The sequence below is a fragment of the Cucumis melo genome, chromosome 5 (assembly GCF_025177605.1).
Source record: "Cucumis melo cultivar AY chromosome 5, USDA_Cmelo_AY_1.0, whole genome shotgun sequence".
Lineage (NCBI taxonomy): Eukaryota > Viridiplantae > Streptophyta > Magnoliopsida > Cucurbitales > Cucurbitaceae > Cucumis > Cucumis melo.
Genome location: NC_066861.1, coordinates 27,358,277 through 27,384,666, shown reverse-complemented (window position 1 = coordinate 27,384,666; position 26,390 = coordinate 27,358,277). Strand labels below are relative to the sequence as shown.

The following is a 26,390-nucleotide window of genomic DNA, read 5'->3' as shown; positions in this document are numbered from 1 at the left end:
TTTGACAAATCGTATATTTATGTCAATTATTTAAAGAGACCAGAATTTTATTTACCCAAGTTAAGTTACATTCTTCACCTTTCTCCTATCACATTTAAAAGCAAAAACAATCAAATCATACATACTACCAAGCAAAATGGAAGAATTAATTAAGCTTTAATTAAAAAAGCTTCATATGGTGTGTGGATACAATTTTCTTTGTAGGTCAGAGATATACCCAATAATGTGGCTCCTAATTAATTGTCTATAATTTTATGATTCAATTTACACACAAAATTACAAATTATATGTATATATAAATTAGAAATTGAAATTTGAAAAAACTAATATCTACGTTTATTTTTACTCTCATTGTAATATTTTATTAAAATATTGCTTCATCTCACCCCAAAATTGATTTGATGTAAGTCTTATCCAAAACTTTCAATTTTCTAAATTCTATATGATTTAAATATTCCTAGATTCTATATTATCCTTATAATTATTTTTTTATAAACTCCTAAATTTTATACAATTTTAAATATTCCTAAATTTTATATTATCTTAAAATTATTTTTCTTATTTTTCCATTTCTTTTTAGTTTTATGCTATCTTATCCATATTTAAGTAGATATTTTCAATCAAACTTATAAATGTCATCCTAATAAAAACAATATTTACAAAAAGTTTAATTTTCTAATTGCATGGAATAAAGCTATAAGCCGTAGAGATGACTAAATCTACGAAATCTACGAATATTTCTAAAGATCAACAAAATTCTCCACCCTCCTACTTTCTTGGAGGGGATATTATTCTAAGCTTACATAAATTAATTTAATCTACTTAATTTGCTTTTAAATGTAACTTTGCTTCGACTCATTTTAACTATTATTAGTAGATTACACAAACAATTGCATACTTTTTTATACATATGTGTGTGCTGTACTCTACTCTTCTCCATTGCTTTGATTATTTATATTCTCATTCTCATTTTAGCTAAAGTCAATCCAAATCCAAATCCCTTCTAGTAACACAAAGTCAAAATTGAATTCAACCAATAAAAACCCACTTTTTTTTTTTTCCATTTTATTTAACTTTTTGGATAAAAGTAATCGTAATTATCTAACTAATTTGCCAATCTTTATCATTTTAACTTAAAAAAAGTAAAAAAAAAATATGCAAGTGGAGTATTTTCATCTTGGAATTTGCATTACATAATATTCCAATTATCGGTGATGATATTATTTCAGTAGAGATAGAACCAATTGGTAGATGCATTTTTCAAAAGAAGAAAAAGAATGTAAAGATAATGGTAAATTGACATTTCACACAAATTAATAATAATAATAATGATAATAATGATAATTTCTCATTTTTTATGCACACCCACCGCTTTCATGAATTAATTAATTCTACCGACATAATTAATAAAAATATATATATTTTTTTTTTGAAAAAAAATTCTTAACTTGTTGTAACGCAGTGCTGTCTCCACACATCCAAATGCTGGTGGTGGTGTTGGTGGTGGCTACGGTGGTGCTCATGGCGACGCTGCTGGTTTATCATCTCAACATATCGCCTAAATTCCATTTTTCCTTCCTTCACTAAGCCCTCTACTTCTTCTTCTTCTTTTTCTTTTTCTTCTTCTTCTTCTTCCTTTTCCTCCTCCTCCTTCTTCTCCTCCTTCTCCTCTTCCATCCCACCTTCGTTGTCCCCGTCGCGGCCATCTTTTTCTCCTTGTTCTTCATCTTTGATAAGATGCAATCTCAACCGTCCATCTCCACGACACGCTCGAAGAATCTCAGTCCGTTCGATCCTAACCTCCGTCAGCTCCAATCTCCCATCTTTCCTTACTGACCGGAGATAAAAATTCGGATGTCCATGTTGATTCAACGACGTCAACGGTGGTGGAAACTTCCTCTCTTCCGTCACCACCTTCCTACGCCGCACCCTCGACATACACCACCCGCCGCAATTATCCTCCATCGTCGTCAATTCATCATTCACCAATCTCTCATCGGAGCTCTCAAATCCAAGGCTCTCAGTGCACGACATCAACCCGTCGACGCCACCGCCAACGTCGTCCATGAAACCGACCCCACCGGGGTCTTTTCTGGACGAGGAAAGAGGGGGTTTGATGAGGGAGGAAGATTCAAGAATATTTGGAGATTTATTGGATTGCATGGCATTATTATGATCGGAGTTAATCAATCCTAAGCCTGAGGAGGCATGGTGTAATTCAAGGTGGGGATTAGAATTATTGAAAGGTGGTGAAGATTTGGAAGAAAGGTTGTCGGTGAAGGATAAGAATGAGTGGAGACTCTTCTTGTAAAAACTCATCATCATTGTCATTCCTTGTAAATTTTTGTTTGTAATTTGGAGAAATAAATGGATAAATTTGAGAAGAAGTTGTCTATATATATATATATATATCTAGAAAAAAAGAAATACTTAGGTCATATCAAAGTTATCCAATTAAAATTTGGCACATGACAAAGAAACTATTTAGTTTATTTTGAGAAAATAAATTGTACTAGAAGTTATGGGCTATGGTGAAGAGGATTGAGCTGGACTGATGAGGAAAGGGTGGCGGGTCCCTTCTGAGATGCCCAAAAGATTTGGAATAATATATACTCTAGAGATGATCTTTGTCAAAATGCTTATTAGACCAATTGAGTTTTTAATTATTTAGATTAACGACTTTGATGAATTTTTAAGAGTATGATAAGTATGTGTTAATGAATAGTATAGTAGAAAAGGTCAATTAAAATAATCTATTGACGTTAAAGTTCAATCTTTTTACATTTAAAAATGGTTGTAATTAATTACTTATAAAAAAAGATAAAGATAAATTAAGTTGACTCTTGTTTAGGTTTTAAATCACATTCCACTATTATTCAAATTTTCTAAGATCTAATAGTTCATTATGGTTTGATGGTAGGATAATAATAACCTTAAATTGATATGCTACCAAAACTTCTTAGGGATAATTTAGGGTTTTATTAATTATTCTCTCCTTATCTCTTGCATTCAAGTTTTTATTTCTATGAATAGTAATGACGTTATATAGAAAAGAATAATTATCCCTATGATTTAGTGGGTTTGTTGGGAAGTGAGAAATGGGTCAATGGTGATAATCCAGAAGCCTTGGAGTGAGGGAGAGAGATGGAGATGAGGAGAATATAAATGATTGAACTTGTTGGTATTGTCAACCTCTTCACTGTTATAAATTTATCTTTATTATCTTTTTTTTATTCTCAAATTATATAAAAACGTGGTTAGATATTATATTAAATTTATTTTTATTCATTTATTTAAGTTTTCGTGTATTACGCGTTAGATATTATATTAAATTTATTTTTATTCACCTATTTAAGTTTCGGATCAATTAATGTTTTAAGTTTTATTTAGAAGTTTTATTTTTGAAAAAATATATAAATTTAATTAAATCTTAATTAAAAAAATGTTTTTTTAAATATAATAAATCGGTTAAATACGAATAATTTTGAAAACGAAAAAAAGGGCCCACAAGTCTACAGGTCTACAATAAGAAATATAAAAAATGTCTTAGTCAACATGGGATTAATCGATCATACGCGCGTGTAACTTTTTTTTTTTTTCTAAACTATCATGATACATGATCGTATAAGAAATGATACATTATCGTGTAGGTAGTATCAATGCACAATCATCTAGTTTTTTCTATCGATGAAAAATGCTTCAAATCTAAACGATTGTGTTGACTAGGTAAGTGATTGTTTAGATCATATTAAAGAGATATTTAAACAATCTTAATATCTTGGAAGAGGAACCGGAAGAAAGAAAGAGAAGATGAAGAAAGAAAGAAAAAGATCAATGAATAAAATAGAAAAATTCTTGAAGAGGAGACGAAGAAATTTAGAAGAGAAGAATAAATCACAAAGGAAGAAGGAAGTGAAATGACGAATCGTCCGTAATATCAAAGACAAATATAAAATTTATAATATATTTTACCGACCAAGTGAACGGTACGATAAGTTTTATTACATTTATTAAGATTAACCTAAGAAAAAACTAGTTACAATCTATTTGATAAATTAATATTAAATTGGTGTAAATTAGTTTTATGAACCAACGTAAGATTTATTATTTTAATTACTTTTTCATGAATAATTAATTTGTTATTTTTTTTTTTACAAAATTACATATGATTTAAATTTCAACTCATTTTGTTAAATCTAAATTATTTGAAAGTAGTTTAAAAAAAATAATTCTCATGAAAATGAATCAACTAAAATTGAAAAAAAAAACATTTGGAAAAATATATTAATAAAGAAAAGATATTAGTATAGTATATTTATTTGAATTGTTAAGAAGTTGGTAAATTTGTAGGAAAGCCAAATCTAAAAGCTAATATGTATCATTGGGTTCAAGTTAGTTAAAATTTAAAAGTGATTTTTGATAGATTAATAAACCATTCATTTTTACCAAAAACAATGCACGTAGTTATAAAGGTTCATCATATAAATCACTTTTCATGATTGTAAATGTAATCCCCAAAAAGCATGAGAGTCTAAGTACATTGTTAAAATGATACGAGAGATTGAGAGTCCAAAGAGTCTGTGGCTAAAAATTTTCGTTATTCAATCCCTTACAATATTATTTTCTCTAGAGAGTGTTGTTTAGCTATCAATTAAATTTGACTTCACACGTTAAGTTTTTAAAGTTGTAATTATGTATATTATCAAACTTTCATTATTGCGAAAGTGAGACTCTACAAAATTACAATATTTATAGAATTGAAATCTCAAATGTTGAATAAAATCAAGTGAGAATCCAATTTCGACCTGATATATATTAATAAATTTGAGGGTATAATTTTAACAATGATACGAAGATTCAAGTTTTGCAAACAAAATTTAATTCAAGTGTTAAAATAGTCTTAATTAGAGGTAATTTTTCACAATAAAAAGGTCTACATAAATAAGAAAACTTAAAATTATGATTCTATATTTTATGAAGGGATTTAAAGAAAATATAACAAAAGAACAGCTTTGAAAACGGAAAAAGTTCACATGCCTACAATGGAAAATATAAAAAATATCCCATCAACACGTGATTAATCAGCCACACGTTCGTGTGAGTAATTTTCTTTTAAACGATCGTGTACTACAGTCTAAACGAATGATGAATGATTGTTTAGATCATGGTACATGATAGTGTAGTTCTTTTTTTAGCGATGAGAAAATAACTTTAAATTTAAATGATCGGGTATTGACTATGGCAAACGATCGTATTGATCATTAAAAACAATATTCAGATGATTTTGATATTTTCAAATATGAGGAAGATGAGAAAGAATACTGAACAATCGTGAAATAACTTCAAAGAATCTTGTCGAAAATGATAAAGATAAAATATGAGATGTAAACAATAGAAGAAAGAAAATTTGGAAGAGAAGATCAAAGAAGATGAATAAATCGCAAAATAGAAAAAGAATGAAAAGTGACGATCAATGGTGGCAAATACGAAATTTATAGAAATACATTGATGACTTATGAGCTCTTTTATTATTATTTTTTTTATTTTTTATTTGTTACATGAGCCTTAAACATTTTTAGATTTTATTAGATTTATGTAAATTATCTTTTAATCAAGAAATTTAATTTAAATTAGTTTAATTAATTAATTAACTAAAATTTTGTCAATTCTATCAAGTATCTTAACCCCATAAATATTACAATAATTTGCTCATTGATTCTAAAAAGAAAAGGATTGTACTTTAATATAAATAATTTTTGGAAAATTATAGTATGCAATGAAGTGTATAATAACATTTTAAAAATGTTGTAAATATAACAAAGTTGATAAACTCTATTGTGATATAGACGAATAGTCTATCAATGCAATAGATTTGATAGACTTTGATAAATTTTACTATATTTGTGACTTTTCAGAATATTGTTATAAATGCTAATACTTTGAATCTAATTGTTATATTTGCAACTGTCCCACTTTTTAACTACGTTGGTTTTCCTGTCCTTTAGGTTTTGTTTTATTTTAGGACACTTATATTCTTCTAATAGATATACTTGATAAACTTGATACACACACTTGATTCCTGTGATATACACTTGATTCGTGTGATATACACTTGATACGTACACACTTGGGCACTTGATATACACACTTGAAATACCAAATATTTGGATTTAAGATTTTAAACTTTTGTCAAAAGATTGAAAAAATATTTATCGTAAAAATATAAACCACAAGTATACTAATCTAACCCAAACTAAAATAATCTACAACAAACTATTATAATCCAAATACAATAACTAAGAACTATTGTCGTCACGTGTCTGAGATGATGCGGAGCGACCGGCAACCCGATCAAAATGGGTTAATTTTGAAACAAAATAAAAAAAGAATCGTCACCAATATTTTTTTACGGTGTGATTGAATATCAAAATAAAGTAAACCGTTTTTAAATAAAATCATTAAAAAAATGGTATGTGAAACTAAGGACGAGTCCATAAGTCATTTGTGTATGAGGAACGTGTTAGCATTCTATAACACTCGTTTGGAAAACGGTGACCAAATTTCAAATCTTGAATTGAAAATAGTATTTAATTTATTTTAACATTATTGTCTTATTTTACCTTTTATTAATCCAATATCTAGAACAATGATCTCATAAAATAAGTGGAGAACATTATATTCCATGAATTATACTATATTGAAGGAAATTTTCTCACCTTAAGAAAGTGAGAAATTAGTACAATTTCTCAAAATTCGTGATATGAATTGTTTCTAATAAAGAAATATTTTTTAAAATATTAATTAAAATCATTTTTTATTGGAATCAAATCTTGGACACCCAAAGATGTGATTTTTCACCTAAAGAATTCTTGAAAATCAGACTCCTCAATTTCATAAATTCCTCCCAAATTTCATAGATTCCATCGTAGGATTTTGTTTAAGGAAAATTGTATAAGTCATTAGAAAAGATTGATTTCCTTCTTATGAAATCATAGATTAAATTTTGATAGTTTGAAAAGAATAAAAAAAAAATTATAACATTAGAGACAAATTTTCTAAATAGTTAATGTAGCCATCTAATTTTGTCCGATATTATTTAAAATCAATTTAATTGTTAGATTAATTTTTGCCATAATTTGGTTTATTTTTAATTTTGTGATTAACTACCTTTTTCTAAAAAAAATGTTATTTAACTACTTTTTAAGTTTTGTAGGGAATTTGGTTAAAGTAACTGAACGGTAAGTGGAGAAATACCAAATATGATATCTTTTTTTAAATTGGTTTTGTTAAGAAAGGCTCCATGCCATTTTGAGATGTAAGCCAAAGATGACATTATTTCAAATTCAAAAAAATCCCACCATTTTGAATTTTTAGCCATTTGAAGAAATGATTTTGGCTATAAATATTCCTCTTCTTCATCCAAAACACAATATAGAGAAAACGCCACAAAAAAAAAAAAAAAAAAAAAGAAATTTTTACTCCCTTCACATCCTCTATTTTTCATCTAAATCTCTAACTTCCATACCCTTACTTCTTTTAACCTTCATACCTTCTTAAAGGAAAAAAAAAAAAAAAAAAATATAAAACATCCATTTTATCTTCTCTTCTAGCAACCCCTAAATCTTCATCTTTCTCCCTACAATGCCAAGAATCCAACACACAAAAAAAAAAAAAACTTTAACTTAGTCCGAATTGTATGGTAGGGTTTTGGTCCCAATGATCCACACCTCAACAACAAATGAATTTAGTGTGTTGAGATTTCAATTTTTCTTTCTTTTCTTTTTCCTCTTCTTTTTCTTATTATTTTGTTTATTTTCCTTCCAATTTCTTTATTTTTAACTATTCTTACTATTTTAATTATTTTATTTATCTTTCTTCAATTTTCCATAAAAAAAATGCAAAAAGAAAAAGAAAAAAGAAAAGAAAAAGAAAAAAAAGAAAAAGAAAAAGAAAAAGAAAGACTAAAATATTTGCTTATTATTATTGTTCTTATCTCTCTACTTTTATTTCTCTTATAATTATTTATTTATTATCCTGTGAGCTTATCTTTTATAGTTTTTTATATTTATTAAAAATTTCTTCATACCTTGTTGTTATCTATTTTTTATTTATTATTATGTCTTTCCTTTATTAATTTATTCTTAAACTTTATTTTTTATATATTGTTTCTTTACAATTTTTTATATATAATTAGCATTTTTATTTATTTAATTATTTTTCTCTTTTTATAGCATTTAGTATTGCTTCATTAGTATTTTTTCATCTTGATTATTGCTTCTTTAATATGTTCTTGTATTTTACATGTTATTTAATATTTTGTTTTTCTCCTCTTTAGTGGTCAATTGAGTATGTCATTACTAATCATTTTTAAGTTTGTTAACATTTTAAATTATGTTTTCTTTTAAAAAAATCCAACGATGGAATCTATGAAATTTGGGAGTCCAATTTCTTAAAATTCTTTAGGTGAGGAAATCGATTCTTTGGAAGTCCGAGATCGATCTTCAATATGTTTTTATTAAAATCTCAATATGTTATCTTATGTTTGCATAATTTATTATGACGCTTCTTTACTCTTGTTTATTTATACTTTCTAAGCCTCATTTTGTTTCCTATTTAAAATTTTCATCTTAGTTTTAAAATCTTTCTAACTTAAAATTATCCAAATTTTAAAATATTTTACAAAACTATTTTTTTTAATCATTTAGAATTTTTTTCTTTTAAAGTTACATTTTTCTTTTATATTTTTCAAACGTTCAAAATTTAATCTATGAAGTTACATTTTTTTTTATATTTTTCAAACATTCAAAATTTAATCTATGATTTCATAAGGTTTCCTAATTGATCTTTTCTAATAACTTATACCGTTTTCCCTAAACGAAATCCTACGACGAAATCTAGGAAATTTAGGAGTCCGATTTTCTAGAATTCTTGAGGTGAGAGATCACATATTTGGGAGTCCAAAATTTGATTACAAGAAAAAATGGTTTTATTTAATATTTTTTAAAAAAATCTCTTTATTAGAAGACTATTCCTATGAGGGATTTTGAACTATGACTAGTCATTGACGGAGGCAGAGGTCGGCTAGTGGTGGCAACATCAACTAAATTTCAATAAGATAAAAACATAATGTTTTACACAGTAAATATATAAAACTCTAAAAAGCAACTAAAGTAAAATTTATATAAACAGAAAAATATTTAAAAAGAAAAATAATAATGAAGAATAAATCCTAATTTTCCTTTAACAAAAGTAAAAAAGAAAAACAGAGGAAAGTTCTTGGAAAGAAACAACCGATATGAGGAGGGAAAAAAAAGGAACAATTTAGATCCACACATTTATCGGATGTTGTTTTATAAGCATATATATATTATTGTTTCAGAAACTCACCCACCAGATTAATTTGAGTTATCCTTCTTCTCCTTTTCCTTTCCTTTCTGGTTCTTCTTTGATTTATCCTTCAAATTACTTAATTAGTATGAATCGAGCAACTGGATCATCTTCTTCCTCACGTTTTAGATCCAGTTTTGATGTATTTTTAAGTTTTCGAGGGGAAGATACTCGTCCCAACTTCACCAGTCATCTTTGTATGGCTTTGCGTCAAAGAGGAATCAATGTTTTTATAGATAATAAGCTTTCAAGGGGTGAAGAAATTTCTACATCTCTTTTGAAAGCTATTGAAGAATCCAAGATCTCCATCGTTGTAATCTCTGAAAATTATGCATCTTCCAGTTGGTGTTTGAATGAATTGGTGAAAATCATTATGTGTAACAAACTGAGAGGACAAGTAGTTTTACCAATTTTCTACAAAGTGGATCCATCTCAGGTAGGAAAACAAAGTGGAAGATTTGGAGAAGAATTTGGGAAACTTGAAGTTAGATTCTCGTGGGACAAGATGGAAGCATGGAGGGAGGCCATGATTTCTGTTTCTCATATATCTGGATGGACGGTTCTTCAAAAAGAGTATTTTTCTTTTTCATATATATCTTTCTAACTCTTTTGCTCTTCATATTCTACGTATACTTTGACTATCTCAAGGTGAGAGCATGGTGGACTAAGAGCAAATGCAAAGAAAATGTGACATTTTAAGTTCCCATTCGATGACAATTTTATTTCCGAGTTTTTCATTTTTTAAATTTATATCACTACCAATTTTTAATAATGAGTTCGAACTTCATTAAGAAAACATTTGAATTTTTAACTTTAACTTTACAAAAAAACAAGATTTGAAAATTATATATATATGTATGAAATTTCAAATTGTTTTAAATGATATAATTGTTAAAGATCTTTACATTATAGCAAAATTTTACTTTTTACAATTATATATATAGGTTTCATGATTTAGTTGACTTAATTTTTAAAAATAGTAGAAGAAGGCAATAACAAATCATAAAATCTTATGGGCGAAAATAATGGCACATGTTCTTTTCTCAAAAACAAAAATTATTTATGCCAAGCCATTAGAATTAGTTTTTGTAAAATTGGAATTATTCCATTATATTATGATCTAATTTGTTATTATATTGTCCTATCTCCTCCTTTCTATAATGGATATTACTTGGTTAAGATTTAGTTTTACCTTATTATGTTGCTCATTTTATCACGCTTCTAATAATATAGGAATTATAAGTGAGTTTGAAAACAACTTTTAGTGTATGTTTCTTTCTTAAAATGGCAGTGACGAGGCCAATTTGATTCAACAAATTGTTCAAGAAGTCTCGAAGAAATTAAATCGTGGAATAATGCAGTTGCGTTTACCTAAATATCCGGTTGGAATAGACAGACAAGTTAATAATATACTTTTCCAAGTTATGTCTGCAGATGAAAAAATTACTATGGTTGGATTATATGGAATTGGAGGTATCGGCAAGACAACTTTGGCCAAAGCATTGTACAATAGGATCATTGATGACTTTGAAGGTTGTTGCTTTTTGGCAAAAATTAGAGAAGCTTCGAATCAATATGAGGGCCTTGTTCAACTCCAAAAGAAGCTACTTTGTGAGATTCTAATGGAGAATTCGATCAATGTTAGCAATCTTGATATAGGGATTAACATCATAAGGAATCGACTATGCTCAAAAAAGATTCTTTTAATTCTTGATGATGTTGATACGAGAGAACAACTAGAAGCATTAGCGGGAGGACATGATTGGTTTGGACCTGGAAGTATGGTCATTGCGACATCAAGAGACAAACATTTACTTGCTATTCATGAATTTAATATATTTCAAAGTGTTCAGGGATTGAAGGATGATGAAGCCCTCGAGCTTTTTAGCTGGCATGCTTTTAAGATGAGTTGTCCATCAAGTGATTATTTATACCTTTCAAAACGTGCCGTACGTTATTGTGATGGTCTTCCCTTGGCTCTTGAAGTTGTAGGTTCCTTCCTTTACTCTATTGAACAATCCAAATTTAAACTTATATTGGATGAATATGAAAATCATTATCTTGACAAGGGCATCCAAGATCCTCTTCGAATAAGTTATGATGGACTTGAAGATGAAGTGAAAGAAATTTTTCTTTATATTTCTTGTTGCTTTGTCGGCGAAGATATCAATGAAGTTAAAATAAAGTTAGAAGCATGTGGTTGTTTATGTTTGGAAAAGGGAACAACAAAACTTATCAATCTATCACTTCTTAGCATTGTTGGATCCAACCGGGTTGAAATGCATGATTTAATACAACAAATGGGTCGCACAATTCATCTTTCCAAGACTTCTAAATCTCACAAAAGAAAAAGATCGTTGATTAAAGATGATGCTATGGATGTCTTAAATGGCAATAAGGTAAGAACTATCATGCAAACTTTGCATATGCTTAATTATTTATTATGAGAACAACTTTTATTATTTTGAAATTAAAATGACTTGAAATGTTTGCTTTTAACCTATTGTAGGAAGCAAGAGCAGTTAAAGTCATAAAAATAGATTTTCCTAAACCTACAGAGTTGGACATTGATTCAAGAGCTTTTGAAAAAGTGAAAAATTTGGTAGTACTCGAAGTTGGCAATGCCACATCTTCAAAAAGCACTACTCTTGAGTATCTACCTAGTAGTTTAAGGTGGATGAATTGGCCTCATTTTCCTTTTTCATCTTTGCCTTCAACCTACACAATGGATAACCTTATCCAATTCAAATTGCCGTATAGCTCCATCAAACATTTCGGGAAAGCATTAATGGTATTATTTTCAGTCAATAATATTTGAGTTATATTAATTTAATTTCAATGTCGGCTTATTTATTTGAAATTTAATTCTATTTTCTTTTTATATTAATTGCAGTGTGCTGAATGGTTGAAGGAAATTGATCTTAGTTTTCCATGTTTTTGGAGGAAATTCCTGATTTAACTGCTGCAATAAACCTAAAAAAATTGGATATTGGAGGGTGTGCAAATTTAGTAAAGGTTCATGAATCAGTTGGATCTCTTAGTAAGCTTGTCGAGTTTTATCTTTCTAGCAATATTAAGGGCTTTGAGCAATTTCCATCGTACCTCAAGTTGAAATCCCTTAAAACTTTGTTTTCGTACAGATGTAGAATAGATGAATGGTGTCCTCAATTTAGTGAAGAAATGGATAGCCTAGAAGTATTGTTGATTGATGATAGTACTGTGATTAATCAACTATCTCCAACAATTGGATATCTTACTAGCCTAAGAGAATTGTTGATCAAAAATTGCATGGAGCTCAAAACTCTTCCAAGTACAATTTATCGTTTAAGTAATCTTACTTATTTAGGTATCTTTAGTTCTGATCTTTCAATCTTTCCTTCCTTAAATGATCATTCTTCACCTTCCTTATTTCCCTACCTAACATCAATAAAGCTTTTCGATTGTAAGATAACAAATTTGGATTTCTTGGAAACAATGGTTCATGTTGCCCCTTTATTGAAAGAGTTGGACTTATCTAAAAACAACTTTTGTAGACTACCCTCATGTATTATTAATTTTAAATGCTTGAAATATCTTTATACAAGTGATTGTAAGTTGCTTGAAGAAATTCCAAAGATTCCAGAAGGAGCAGTTACTATGAATGCTTCAGGGTGCGTATCATTGGCCAGATTTCCTGACAACATACCTGATTTCATATCTTGTAAGTTTTATGAGGTGCGTATCATTTCTTTTTCATGACCTCATCTCTCATGTATTTCCTTTATATAAGGATTAAGTTTACATGCTTTGTTAATTAATATATAACTTTTAGCTATTTACTCTCATCGTGCAGGAAGGGGAATATACAAAACATGGAGTATTCAAAAACCTCGTATTAATGAATTGTGATATTCCAGATTGGTGCAAATATAAGAGTACGAACAATTCAATAACGTTTCTTTTTCCGGTAATTGATTATCTAAGTTGGAAACGGAAGGCTTTTATTGCTCCTTGTGTCAAAATTCAAGTTACTGCCTACCCCTTTCACCTTGCCTATAGAGTGTTTATCAACGATTTTGAAGTAAGGAAAAGCTTTTGGATGGATGATAGATCGATCACGAGGTGAGTATCTATGGATGCAAGTGCTTGATCCCTGTGTACATTTCAACCCATATGGTGATGATCTAAATCAACCACGTTTTAGGATTAATTCCTCAAGAGGTATTTTGGATAAAATTACAGTGTTATTTGAGGTAATTACTCCAGAAAAATGGAAATATTACTACGAAGTAAGCAGCATAAAAATGTGTGGTGTTCACGTGATCATGGAAGAATAATTTGGAGAAGAAATTGCCAAAGTTGAAGTTAGAATATACAAACATGAAGAGAGGCTCTAATTACTCTTTTGCAATTCTAGTTTTTGTTTTTATAATTATAATGTTATCTCAAGACAGCATTGTTAATGAAATGAAAACAGGATTTGATATTTGAGTTTATATATATTTGTTTTTTTCAATTTATATTTGTTTTCTCTTAATTTTTTTTTTTCCATTATGGTTTTGAAGTTTGATATAGAAGCACTTTTGAACAAATAATCGAATGCTAAGAAAAAAGGATTTTGAAAACTATTTTTCTAAGTTCAATTTTCAAACCATCACCTAGATTTTTTAAAAAATAATTGAAATAAAAGTAAATAACAAATGGTAGAAATTGATGGGGGAAGAAACATAATGTTTATCTATGCTTAATTTTTCAAAAAGGATAGTTGCAAATATAGCAATTAGATTAAAAATAATTAAATATACAACAACATTTTAAAAAAATTACAAATATAGCAAAATATGTCCAAATCTATTATTACTAATAGACTATCTTGCAAATATTCGTCTATCCGATAAACCATAAGAGTTTATCAACGATAAAAATCTATCGCTAATAGACTTTGCTATATATTTGATAGATTTTCACAACCTTCGAGATCCAAGGTAACAAGCTTACTGAGAGAAACAACAGATCCATAAATCATTTTCAAATGTTGTTTGCAGCTTCTAAGATATAATTTTTCAAGGTTTAATGCTGTAGAGAAGTTAGGAGTTTCCTCTAATAACAGCCAACAACTTGTGAATTGTTCGGAAAGAGAAGCAGACCCTAAGATCAAATATCTCAAGGTTTAATGCAATTGAAAAGTCACTAATTCCCTTAATTCAAAACTTTAAGAGAGTCGAACTTGAGGTAGCTAGAAAATTTTTCAAAATAGTTGTGAATTTTTTTCCTTGATCTTTTGGCATGAATCATGATGCAAAACTTCAATAAACTCTGACTTGCTGATGTGACTTGGAAGCCTTTCAAGGTCTAGGATAACAAATTGATCAAGAAATCGCCCAATAGAGTTGATAGCATTCTCAACATGCAGAGCCATGAATTATTCTTATATGATAGCATTCTCTAAGATGTAGTTCCTTAAGGTTTTTTTGATGTCAATAAGTCTCAAATTTCTTTATGCTTCATGCATCCACTTTTAACATGAGAAAGCTACTTGGAAGCTTTTCTAGATTTTTACAACCTTCGAAGTCCAAGGTAACAAGCTTATTGAGATAGAAAGCAACAGACCCATGAATCATTTTCAAACATTTGCAACTTCTAAGATATAATTTCTCAAGGTTTTATGCTGCAGAGAAGTCAAGAGTTTCCTCCAATAACCGCCAATAACTCAGATGAACATATGCTTCAACATTTTGCAATCCTAACACACATGGAAAAAGTCATTAAAAACACTTTGGCGTATTGGGCATTGAAACTCACTTTGATGTCAACAAGAGCAGGAAAATCATTTTAGGATATTGTTGGATGTCCGTTACCTTCTTCTAGGAGCTTAAGCTTTCTGTTTCCCTACTTTCATTGTGACTACTCTTTTGGAATATCTTAATTCATGACTAGTACGAACTCCATGTAACAAAAATCAACTTCCTTCCTCATCATCCTAGAATACAAGAATAACTTGTGTGACAAAAATTTTCATCAATATAATTTTAGCCCCATTTCATAACAATCTTATTTTCAGTCTATGGCTTGTGTCCCCCAATTATTTTACTAAAGAAACAAAGTTGAAATATTCTTAGTCAAATTCTTAAAAAAAAAAAAAAAAAAAAAAGATTTATGAAAAACGACACATTTTTTTCCTTTCAAAATTTAATTTGCTTGTTTTTTTTTTTTTTTTTTTTTTTTTTTGTTTTTTTTGTTTTTTTTGAAAACATTGTTATGGTTAATTTAAATTATTGTATAACAGTTGATATTGCATTGCACATATTCTCTACTCAAAGGACTTCTATATAGGAAAATAAGTGCATTCGATCATCAGCATTTTTGAATTCCACATCCCATTTTAAATATAAAAATCATGAATATGTACTACAGGCAAGAAGTATATATAAAATTCTCTCTTTACTTCATCTTCAAATGAGATTTATCTTTCTTTGAATGTCAATGGCATTATGAAGAAAAGAAGTGAGCATACATCACACTAACAAAACAATTGCTCTTCCATAAATCTGAATATCTAATTGAAAAAAGATGAAAATTAATCGATGGATAGTAGATGAATTCATTCATGATCTATGATGGGCGTATTTGGATATGTCCTTCCATTAAGCCTCTTAGCTTCTCTACTATCTTTTTCTTCTTTTTTTTATCGATCATCAACCCTGATAATATGACCCGACCTCTAAATGGATGCTCTAACTCACAGGCTATACCCACGCCAAAAAATATGGGTTTCAATGATAGTAGCGCTGGTGGGCCAAAACTTATAAAATATTCTTGGAAGAATTGTCTATCGTGTGTGACCAGAGAAAGTTGATCTCCATCTATATATCCGCGAACCAATCCACTAGAAATTATGATCTTTTACAAATTTGTCCCATTTAGATTTGGAGAGTGTTACCTCTTCCAGGCCTTCCATGTCAGGTTTCGGTGTAAAACGATTACTATATGCATGTGAGTATACTTGCATTTTGGAATTAGTATGAATTAAAAAATTGATTGCACGCAACAGACCATATATGCAATATGATTTGGCAGGGAATTCTTGAGCAAAGGATTTGACCACATCCCTGTACCTTTATGAACATCATAACACAAGAAACACAAATATGAAAACGAGCATAATGTACTCTAAAAATAATATTCAACTTATTAAAACCAAAATAATGGCAACAAAACTTAACACACAAATAACAATATCAACAACAGCAACAAATTAAAACCAAATCAAATAATAGGAATTGATTTTGAAAATAAACCAATGCTCTGTTTGAATGGTTTATGGGTAAGATAATTAAGAACCTTACATTTTTCGAAGAGACAGTTATGGATCGGATGTACTATTGAGAATGATTTTAGATAAACCTTCTTTTAGAGAAACATGTGTTTAGATGAATCATATTTTTCAAATAGACAAAATAGTGGTGTTTCAAAACTTTCTAGAACAGGCCAACTAATCAAGCCTTTGTTAAAACAATTAGTAATCTCACTCACCATCTCGGGCGCAATTCGTCCGGTTGATTAAAATATGTATAAATTGCCCTTGGCTCCTTGACATCATTGTGTATCCCAGAGACCTTTTCAGTGAAATAGACACCACACCTTCTTATAGTTACGACCTCAGGACATTTCACAGCCTCAAACCAGACTATAACATCATTCCAATCATTCATTTCCAAGGAGCTCTTACGATATGTTGCAGAAGTTTCTACTAACCATGTATATTTTGATGCTGATTTTGGAAATTTTCTCATATAACGACGGTCGAGTCTACAGCCGATGAGTATGTTACATGAAACTAAGGCCATTCCTTGATCTGAATCTCCATCCACTCGGAAAGTAACAGATGTAGCCAAAGTTATTTTTGTATAGCGATTGTGTTGAAAAGTAACCATTATTGAATTTGATGCAGTCTGATAGCTAAACCATTCTGGAATCCCATTATTCATTAGAACGAACTCCCTTATGCCATGAGGACGATTCCTTAACCATGCAAAATTGATCTATGGCATACGAATTATTATGCATGGAATGTTAGTATAAATGACAAGAACTTGATATGAACAAGGAAAATAAATAGGTAGGAGATGAACCTGCTCGCTTGATATTATGTGCTCGCTTGATATTATGTCCACAATGTTGTCTGGACTTCTACTCAACGATACGCAACCAGTGGCATCTACTCTTTGTATACGCAGAGGGAGGTTTGGAATTTCTTGAAGAAACTTGCAATTCCTTAATTCGAGATTCCGCAAGGACATAAACTTATGGAGACATGAAGGAAGACTAGAGAAGTTGTTTTCCGACAAGAGTATACTAGATAAGGAAGATGCTACATTACATAAAATTTCCAAAAAATCAACATTTGATATATTGCAACCTTCAAGATCCAACAATGTGAAGATTCCAACTCCAAGATCAGTTGGGGTCCAGTCCCTTTCCGTTTAAACTCCATAGCCCTTAATGATCCAGATTTTAAAAAAAACATGGGAAGATGGTGGGAAAATTCGATCCAAGATGGTCACCCTGGATTCTCCTTCATACAAAGGTTAAAGTCTTTAGCTAATTTTATCAAACCTTGGCAAAAGGAGAAGCTAAACTCTTTCGCCTATGCTAAAGATAGTATTATAAGGGAAGTGGACTCTATTGACAAGAAGGAATTGGATGCTCCTTTGTCTCAAGAAGAAAGTGATCGTCGTCTAGCTCTTAAAGCTGATCTCAGCGAGTTATCTCTCAAGGAGTCCCAATTCTGGTACCAAAGGGCCAAAAAGCTTTGGCTTAGGGAGGGAGATGAAAACTCCTCCTTCTTCCATAGAATTTGTTCAGCAAGACAAAAGAGAAATTTTATTCAAGAAATCCAGGATGAAGAAGGTTTGATTCAGAATACAAACAACAGTATTTCATCAGCTTTTATAAATTTCTTTTCAAGGATTTATAGAGGCCCCACAAAAAGTGATCCTTTTTTCATAGACAATCTAGATTGGAATCCGATTGAGCATTCTGAGGGGTTAAACCTTTGTGCCCCTTTTCTGGAAGATGAGATAAAGGGGTCATAAACTCTTTAGATGGAAAGAAGACCCCTGGTCCAGATGGTTTCCCTATCTCCTTCTTCAAATCCTATTGGTATCTCCTAAAAGAAGATATCATGGACATTTTCAAGGACTTTTATGACAAAGGTGTTATCAACAAGAATATGAACAATACCTACATCGCTTTGATCCCAAAAAAGAAGGATTATTCTAATCCTAAAGACTTCAGACCAATCAGTCTAACAACGTCCATTTATAAGATCATTGCTAAAACCCTTTCAAACAGGTTAAAGACCTCCCTTCCTGTTACCATCTCAGGAAACCAGCTAGCTTTTGTCAAGAATCGCCAAATTACTGATGCTATCCTAATGGCAAATGAAGCTGTGGATTTTTGGAAGGTGAAGAAGATTAAAGGCTTTATTTTGAAGCTTGACATTGAAAAGGCCTTTGACAATTTAAATTGGGATTTCATCGATTTTGTCTTGGAGAAAAAGAATTTTCCTAACCTTTGGAGAAAATGGATAAGAGGATGCATTAGCAATGTCACTTACTCAGTTATTGTCAATGGAAGACCCCAAGGTCGTATTAAAGCCAACAGAGGTCTTAGACAAGGTGATCCCCTTTCCCCTTTTCTGTTTGTTATTGCTATGGATTACCTTAGTCGTCTTTTATCTCATCTGGAAATTACTGGTGCAATTAAAGGGGTCTCGCTCAGTAGCAATTGCAACATCTCCCATATCCTCTTTGCTGATGACATTCTTCTTTTCATAGAAGATAATGATTTTTTCCTGAATAACCTTCGAATGGCTTTATCTCTGTTTGAAAGAGCTTCGGGCCTCAAAATAAACTTATTGAAATCAGTTCTGGTGCCAATGAATGTGTCTGAGGCTAGAGCTAAGGAATGTGCTTCGTCTTGGGGTATATCCTGCCATTCTCTCCCCCTCTCCTACTTGGGAGTTCCTCTCGGTGGCAACCCAAAATCCAGACTTTTTTGGAGCAATGTTGAAGAGAAGATCCAAAAAAAGCTCAACAATTGGAAATATGCTCAGATATCAAAAGGAGGAAGGCTCACTTTAATAAAGTCTACCCTTAGCAGCCTTCCTATATATCAACTATCTGTTTTCCAAGCCCCTTCCTTGACGTGCAAAAACATTGAAAAATTCTGGAGAAATTTCCTTTGGAAAGGCAATAACAGATCAGAAGGGTCTCACTTAATCAACTGGACTAAAGTCACGAAATCTAAAAAGGAGGGTGGTCTGGGTATCTCAAGGCTTCATGTGACTAATAAAGCCCTATTAACTAAGTGGCTCTGGCGTTATCTCTCGGAACCTAAAGCTCTTTGGAGGAGACTAATTCAATGCAAATATAAAGGCAAATATCCAGGAGATATTCCATCAAACATCTCTTCTAGCACTTCTAAAGCCCCATGGAGATCTATCATTGACAACATTGACTGGTTCAGAAGTAACCAAAGTTGGGACCTCAATAATGGAGATCAAATCTCCTTCTGGTACTCTAATTGGTCTCTAGAAGGTCGTCTCTTAACTGCTTATCCGAGACTTTTTGCTCTTTCGCTTGACAAAGAAATCATAGTTAAAGATGCGTGGAACACTCTCGATAACCAATGGAACATAAGATTCAGAAGAGAGCTGAACGACAGAGAAAGAAGCAAATGGGCAAAAATTTTAGAAATCCTTCCTACTCCGAGATATAATAGAGGATCAAGCAAGCCTACCTGGACCCCAGACAGCAAAAACTCCTTTTCCATTGCATCTGCAAAAGTCTTGATCTCTCGGCAGCTGGATCAATCTTCAGGGGACCCTCGATCAAACCTTCTTGAGATTATATGGAAGTCCACCATTCCAATGAAAATCAAATTTTTCATGTGGTGCCTGATACAAAGAAGAATAAATACGATGGAGGTTGTTCAACAAAGAATGTCCAATATTCCCCTTCAACCCAACTGGTGTGTTCTCTGTAAGAAGGATAGTGAATCAGGAACCCACCTCTTTCTTCGTTGCGAAGCTGTGAAACCATTATGGTCCTTTTTCCAGAATGCTTTCAACTTGGTTCTCAGCACCGATGATTAGGAGGATGTGTTCTCCTTCTTCCGGTCCCCAAATTGCTCCAGCCCGAAACGCAAGGTCGTGTTTTGTGGAATCATAGCCTTATTTTGGGAAATTTGGTGTGAAAGAAATCTTAGAATTTTTGGATCCCCTAGCTCTCATAAAACAACTGCCAATATGTGGGAGGAATGTAAAATCCTTATCGGTAATTGGTGCAGTAGAGACTCTTACTTTAAAAATTATTCGGCTGCTACAATTGCTTTAAATCTTAGCAACTTCTGTAATTAACTCTTGGGCTTTTCTCTAGCCCTTCATTAATAAATTTGTGTGTCTAGAGTGGTCTTAGGTTCATCCCTAAGTCCTTTCTAGCGGTTTCCTTTTAAAAAAAAAGATCCAACAATGTGAAGTGTTTGAAACATAAGCTTTCTTTTGGAACTCGTGAATGGAAAAACTCGGAAGTCAATGAAGTTTCCATAATTTTTGAAGAAGAGCATACTGGGTTGATGGTTGGGTCCCATATGTAGGAAAACATTTCAAACCTAGAAGACCCAGAAAGATGAAGCTCGCCAAGACTCTTTAACAAATGAGTTGTACAAGGAAAGGAGATGAGGTTTGTGCAACCTTTAAGATCTAATTCATAAAGATGAGTAAGGTATCCAATTGACGGGGGTAGCTCCCTTATGGCAGTAGAATCCAAACACAATATGTGTAAGGATTTCATGTTTTCATCAATTTCTGGAAACGTTTCGAGCTTACAGCAACCAGAGAGTATTAAATATTCAAGGGACTTTAACTTGAGGTAGCTTGGAAGCATTTCAAGATTAGAGCATTCTGCAGCGTTAAAATCATAAAGCTTACTCAGAGATCCAATAGAATCATGAATCATTCTTAAATTTGTGCATTGTTAAACAGACAAGCTTTTAAGGTTTAATGCGGAAGAGATATCAGGAATTTTCTCAAGCTTTTTGCAGTGAGAAAGATCTAAATCTTCAAGAGCCTCCCATAAAATGTAGCTTGGAAGCTTTTCAAGGTTAGAACATTTTTGAAGGTTCAAGGTAACAAGCTTACTCAGAGATTCAATAGTGTTCAGATTTGTTGAACTATCTTCTGCAAGAGGGCTTCAACTTCTTTTCTAAGCTGTTAAAGAAAAGAATCAAATCAATTACAATCTAATTTTGTTAGAACAGGAAGTTATCTTCAACAAAATAACAAATTAAAAGTCTCGTAACCTTGAGAAGAAAATTTACAGAATAAATACAAGGAGTTGTAGTATGAAAATAAATTCATTTTTATCTTGAATCTATCACTACAAGAAATCTGACCTTTTGTCGGTTTAAAACCGACATTAAAAAGCTTTAATGTCACTTGGCAACCGACATCTTTGCAAGCGATATTAAAGGCCTTTAATGTCAGTTGGGCTTTAATGTCGGTTTAAAAACGACATTAAAGACCTTTAATGTCAGTTTTCAACAGACATCTTTGATAGTGTTATTGAAGCTCTTTAATGTCGGTTGGGCTTTAATGTCAATTTTAAACCGACATCTTTGATAGTGTTATTGAAGCCCTTTAATGGCGATTGGGCTATGATGTCGTTTTAAAACCGACATTAAAGAGGCCAATAATGTCAGTTTAAAACCGACATTAAAGGCTTGTTTTTATCCATTTTTATAAATTTATATTTATTTAATTGTTGTATTATTGTCCATTTTTTATAAACCAACATTGAATCAATATAGATAAATATTTTTTTTCTCGCTCCAACAAATTAATAAAATTAATATTATTTTAGAAACTATAATATTTATCTTTTAGATTTGTATACACAAAATGAAAATTTAATATTGTGTTTATATATACATTCTACAATAGTACATGAAACAATATCCTAATATAAGACTTAAATAAGAAATCCTAAATGCCTTCTCAATCTTCAACCTTCAACGATCACCTGACTATCTACACAATCGCTTAGCTTTCAATCTGATGACTTCAATCATTCTACAAGCAATATCAAAATAAACCATTTAAGCAGTAGCAAAAACAAACATGTCAAGCATAGTAGTAAGCAGTTCTATAGCCTGTGAGGACTCATAGAAGAAAGAAAGGGTCTCCTGAAAAGGGAGGAATTAACAACCCAAATCATTAACTTTCGTTTACCCCACATATACTACACACATGCCCTTCATGTTGTTTCTTCTGATTGACTACTTTGTATTAACAACATCACTTAAATGACAAAAAATATGGAATGTAAACAAACCCAGACTGTTCATCAAGTTTCCTCAAACTTCACTAGAAATAATAAATAAATAACAAATATACCTTTTAACAAGAAAATTCAAACCCTCAAGCTGATAGTCTCGAAGCTTGCTTCCCTTCAACCACTCAGGCTGTTCATCAAGTTTCCTTAAACTCACTAGAAATAAGAAAAATTATAATATTAAAGAATGTTAACTATACATCGAGTAAAAAAGATTGACGAGAATTCTAAGTTTTAGCCTCAACGCATAGGCTTCCTTTGGGCCAAAATACAATGAGGCTTAAAGCATCTACCCCTCTTATAATAACTAGGAAACTAGTATTCACTTACCTCATTCTTCATAAGAAATATAAAGGTTTGAGTTGTAACAATTTGAATTATTACGATATCCTTCTAAATTTTTTGTTCAGCCAGAAGTTAGTGTTGGTAATTTTTTTACTCTTTTTTTAGAAACTAACAATATCTTTTTTATACACTCTCATATACCATTATGTTTTTTTCATAAGAAAGGAATTCATTGTAAAATTTGGAAGGATAGAAAGGAAATATTAATTGACCATTAATTTCATTGGTAGAATGAAACTAATGGTTAATTAATATGTTAGGCTTTCATTATTGGTGAAATAGATTAATGGTTAATGAAGATTTATTGGTGGAAAGAAACTAATGGATAATCAGTATTTCCTTTATATTCAGCTTCCTGATGATAATAACATCAATAAATCTTTACTCATTCAAAACTATCCATACTCATTTTATTGTATATTATTTTCTCAGTAACAAAATGGACAAAATGAAAAAATCTACTGTAAAACTATCATAATTTTTTAGGCTCTTTGGTAATTTTTATGCCATAGTTTTATGTGGCCACCTATTATACTTGTCTCAATGAAAGCTGATTGTTCATAAAACATTTTTTATAGAAAAAGGTAACAAGATACTACAATTTGGTTTCTAATCCTCCATAACTATGGCTTTGTAATTCCATCTACAAATAAACTATTACTATTTCCATAAATACAGTATTCAATGTAGTACATAAAATTCAATTGTCAAAAACAATTTCATGGCATCAAGTCTACTTGTAAAAAAGAATGTTGAATAAAAGGATTCTTACCTTTGAAGAGTGGATGTAGGCTATGAGCTGAACCACTATAAACACCATCTTGTTCACTTTTCTCATCCCTTCATCTTCCGTCAAGAAACCCCTTTGAAACCCTATTTTCTTTCTCCCTTTCTCTATGGATGAACATGCACAAAAACAAAAGAAAATACAATGAATAAAGAGAAATTTGACAACTTGCAAAGGAGTCTAAAGGAGAAAGAAAACTAAAGAGTAAAAATGTAATTTTCTTACCTTCTCACAAGTCTCAAAATAACTTTTACAAAGAAAGAGAATTATTTTTTTCCAAGAACTGATGTCAAAGCATAAGAAGAGAGTGAGAGAAATTGATGAGGTTTTTTTTTTTATCCAACACAAAAAAAAAAATTGACCAAACCCAACTTGAATTTCTAATATTATTAAAATATATATTAAAACTTGTAAATATTATAATTCATACCTATCATTATGAAGAATTTTTTAAGTTTGTAATAGAATTTTAATATTTAACATTTGAGCTTCATTTGAATTTAATAAAATTTTAGTTATTAAAATGTGTTATAGACAAATTTAAGCATTTTAAGTTAATAAATAATATACTTTAAACAAATGAAAATAAATAACCTACTAACCAAACCCAACCCGAATTTTGAGGGTTGGGTTGAAGATTTTATTAGGTATTATTTGAGTTGTCAATTTGACAAACTCATACATTCGGTTGATCCAAAAAAATCTTCCTAATCCAACCCAAATTCATTTAAGCACTATGAGGCTTTTAATGGAGAATCTTGATCTTGCATTGGATGATAAAGAGACGAAGAAGAAGAAACACAAGAAATTTTACGTGGTTTGGCCAAGAAGATGCTTACATCCACGGGAAGACATTGTCACAGTTTGAAGATAAGTGCTGATCAAAACTCAAGATATCGAACTTTCGTGTCAATATTTGCCATTGTGAGAGAGCAATAACGATGGATGATGATTCCTTTTTTGAAAAAACCAAAAGCAAAGAGCAATAGGTGGGAAAGAGGATGGGAGAAAAGTAGTGGTTAATAATGATCATAGTACATCCCAAACAGTATTCTTTCACTTTATTATCTTAAAAGAATTACAGATTGGGTACTCCAAATTGACACCAAATTTCTCTCTTACACACACACTTTTTCGTACTCTTTACAAGATTTCTTTCACACATGATTCGTTAGCAACAGTCTTTTAGTGAAAGAACGAATCTGTATTTTTCAATCTTAAAAATTTAGAGATTGATATTCAATGAGGTGTTACATATTACCGTAGATACATTTATTTGTTTGATGAAAAAGTCTATATTTTGGCCAATAGACACTGATGTCTAGAAGATATTTATATGAAGTTTGAATTAAAGACATCAGAAAGAACTCTAAAGTTGCAGAAAGTTGTGACATGTTAACTTCATGTTTAGTTTCATATGTTTAAATAAAGTTATGTTGAAAATAATGCTATTAAAATCCTACCTCAGTTAAATAAGAAAATAATTCATAGGTTTAATTTCATGTCATGTGTGGAAAGAATTGAGTCGTTGGAAATGTGAAAACGAAGATGTAAGGAATAAAGTTTTGCCTCCACTACTTCTCATTTTCATGTTTATTAGACAAGAAAACTCAAAGAAATAAATTTAGAATTTGGAAGACACAACTTTTTAAAAAGAAAAGGAAAAAGTTAAAAATAAAGTTGTTTTCTATCCCAGTGAGAGTTCTGATCTCTCTCTATGCAATTTTTTCTCCCTCCTCAACGCAAGTGATTCCAATGGAAATAAGGATATATAGACATAGAAGAAAGCTTAATTCTTTTTCTCATGACTGACGACCTCTAATTTACATTCGATAGGCATCTCATTTCTATATGATTGTACTATTCAATTATATTTCTAAATGAACACACATTTTAATTTATTGTCTAACATGAAACAGATGTCATTGGGAAATATATAAATTAAATTGTATTAGATAAAGGGAGATTAAATAGGATAGCAAATTAAATATAGAATTTAACATCATATTAATTACATAACAAACTTCTAGATTATATCCATCGAGTCCATGAAGAATTAATGGAGACGATCAAGTTCATGAAGAATGGAGACGTTTGGTTCCAATTTTAGAGGCACTTTATCTTCTTAAATAAACAAAATAGTATACTAAATTTGTAGGAAGACTCTTGTAACAATATATTAAATTTGTGGGAAGACTCGTGTAACTATCTAGGTTTATGGTGTAGGAAACACCATTTCTTCCAAGATTACAAATTTAGTACTATAGCTCTAAATTTTAATGCTTTCTCAACGACTAAGAGCTTCCTTTGGGCTTTCCTTCCGCTTTGCTTATACAATGTATCACTTCTAAATCAATAAATTTCGGTGTCTTGTTAGAGCTCTTGGGATCCCTTTTGAGCATTCCCTATAGTTCTATTTTTCACTATGTCGTCTTTTCAAAAAAGAAAATAAATAAATAAAGAGTCATAGTGACCGTTTATTCTAAATATAAAGAAAA

At 30.7% G+C, this 26,390-nt stretch overlaps 2 protein-coding genes and 2 long non-coding RNA genes across 6 annotated transcripts in view; 1 reads left to right on the top strand and 3 right to left on the bottom strand.

Annotated features, from left to right (window-relative positions):
- Nucleotides 1-1,323: 1,323 nt before the first annotated feature.
- LOC103495465 (protein FANTASTIC FOUR 1) lies at nt 1,324-2,383 on the bottom strand. The gene has a single exon (XM_008457041.3). The coding sequence runs from the start codon at nt 2,329-2,331 to the stop codon at nt 1,444-1,446; it is 888 nt and encodes a 295-aa protein (XP_008455263.2). The 5' UTR covers nt 2,332-2,383; the 3' UTR covers nt 1,324-1,443.
- Nucleotides 2,384-9,413: 7,030 nt separating this feature from the next.
- Nucleotides 9,414-13,879, top strand: LOC103499509 (disease resistance protein RPV1-like). The gene is given in 6 exon segments (XM_051084748.1): nt 9,414-9,960; nt 10,679-11,786; nt 11,897-12,178; nt 12,281-12,311; nt 12,314-13,101; nt 13,220-13,879. Coding segments are annotated over 6 exon segments (2,967 nt in total). The 5' UTR covers nt 9,414-9,475; the 3' UTR covers nt 13,493-13,879.
- The window catches only part of LOC127149420 (uncharacterized), a 31,443-nt gene continuing 17,108 nt past the window's right edge, over nt 12,056-26,390 (bottom strand). The window contains exon 3 of the long non-coding RNA XR_007820989.1: nt 12,056-12,121. This is a non-coding gene — a long non-coding RNA (uncharacterized LOC127149420). The remainder of the gene's footprint in view (nt 12,122-26,390) is intronic.
- On the bottom strand, nt 22,266-24,872 carry LOC103495414 (uncharacterized). Of its 3 annotated transcripts, none has more exons than XR_538860.3 (4): nt 24,732-24,872; nt 23,878-23,999; nt 22,823-22,916; nt 22,266-22,498 (listed from the first exon to the last, which is right to left on the bottom strand). It is a non-coding gene; the product is annotated as an uncharacterized LOC103495414 (long non-coding RNA). The 3 variants fall into 3 exon arrangements; XR_538859.3 differs by lacking the exon at nt 24,732-24,872 and adding an exon at nt 24,118-24,205; XR_007820988.1 differs by lacking the exon at nt 24,732-24,872 and having other exon boundaries at nt 23,878-24,721.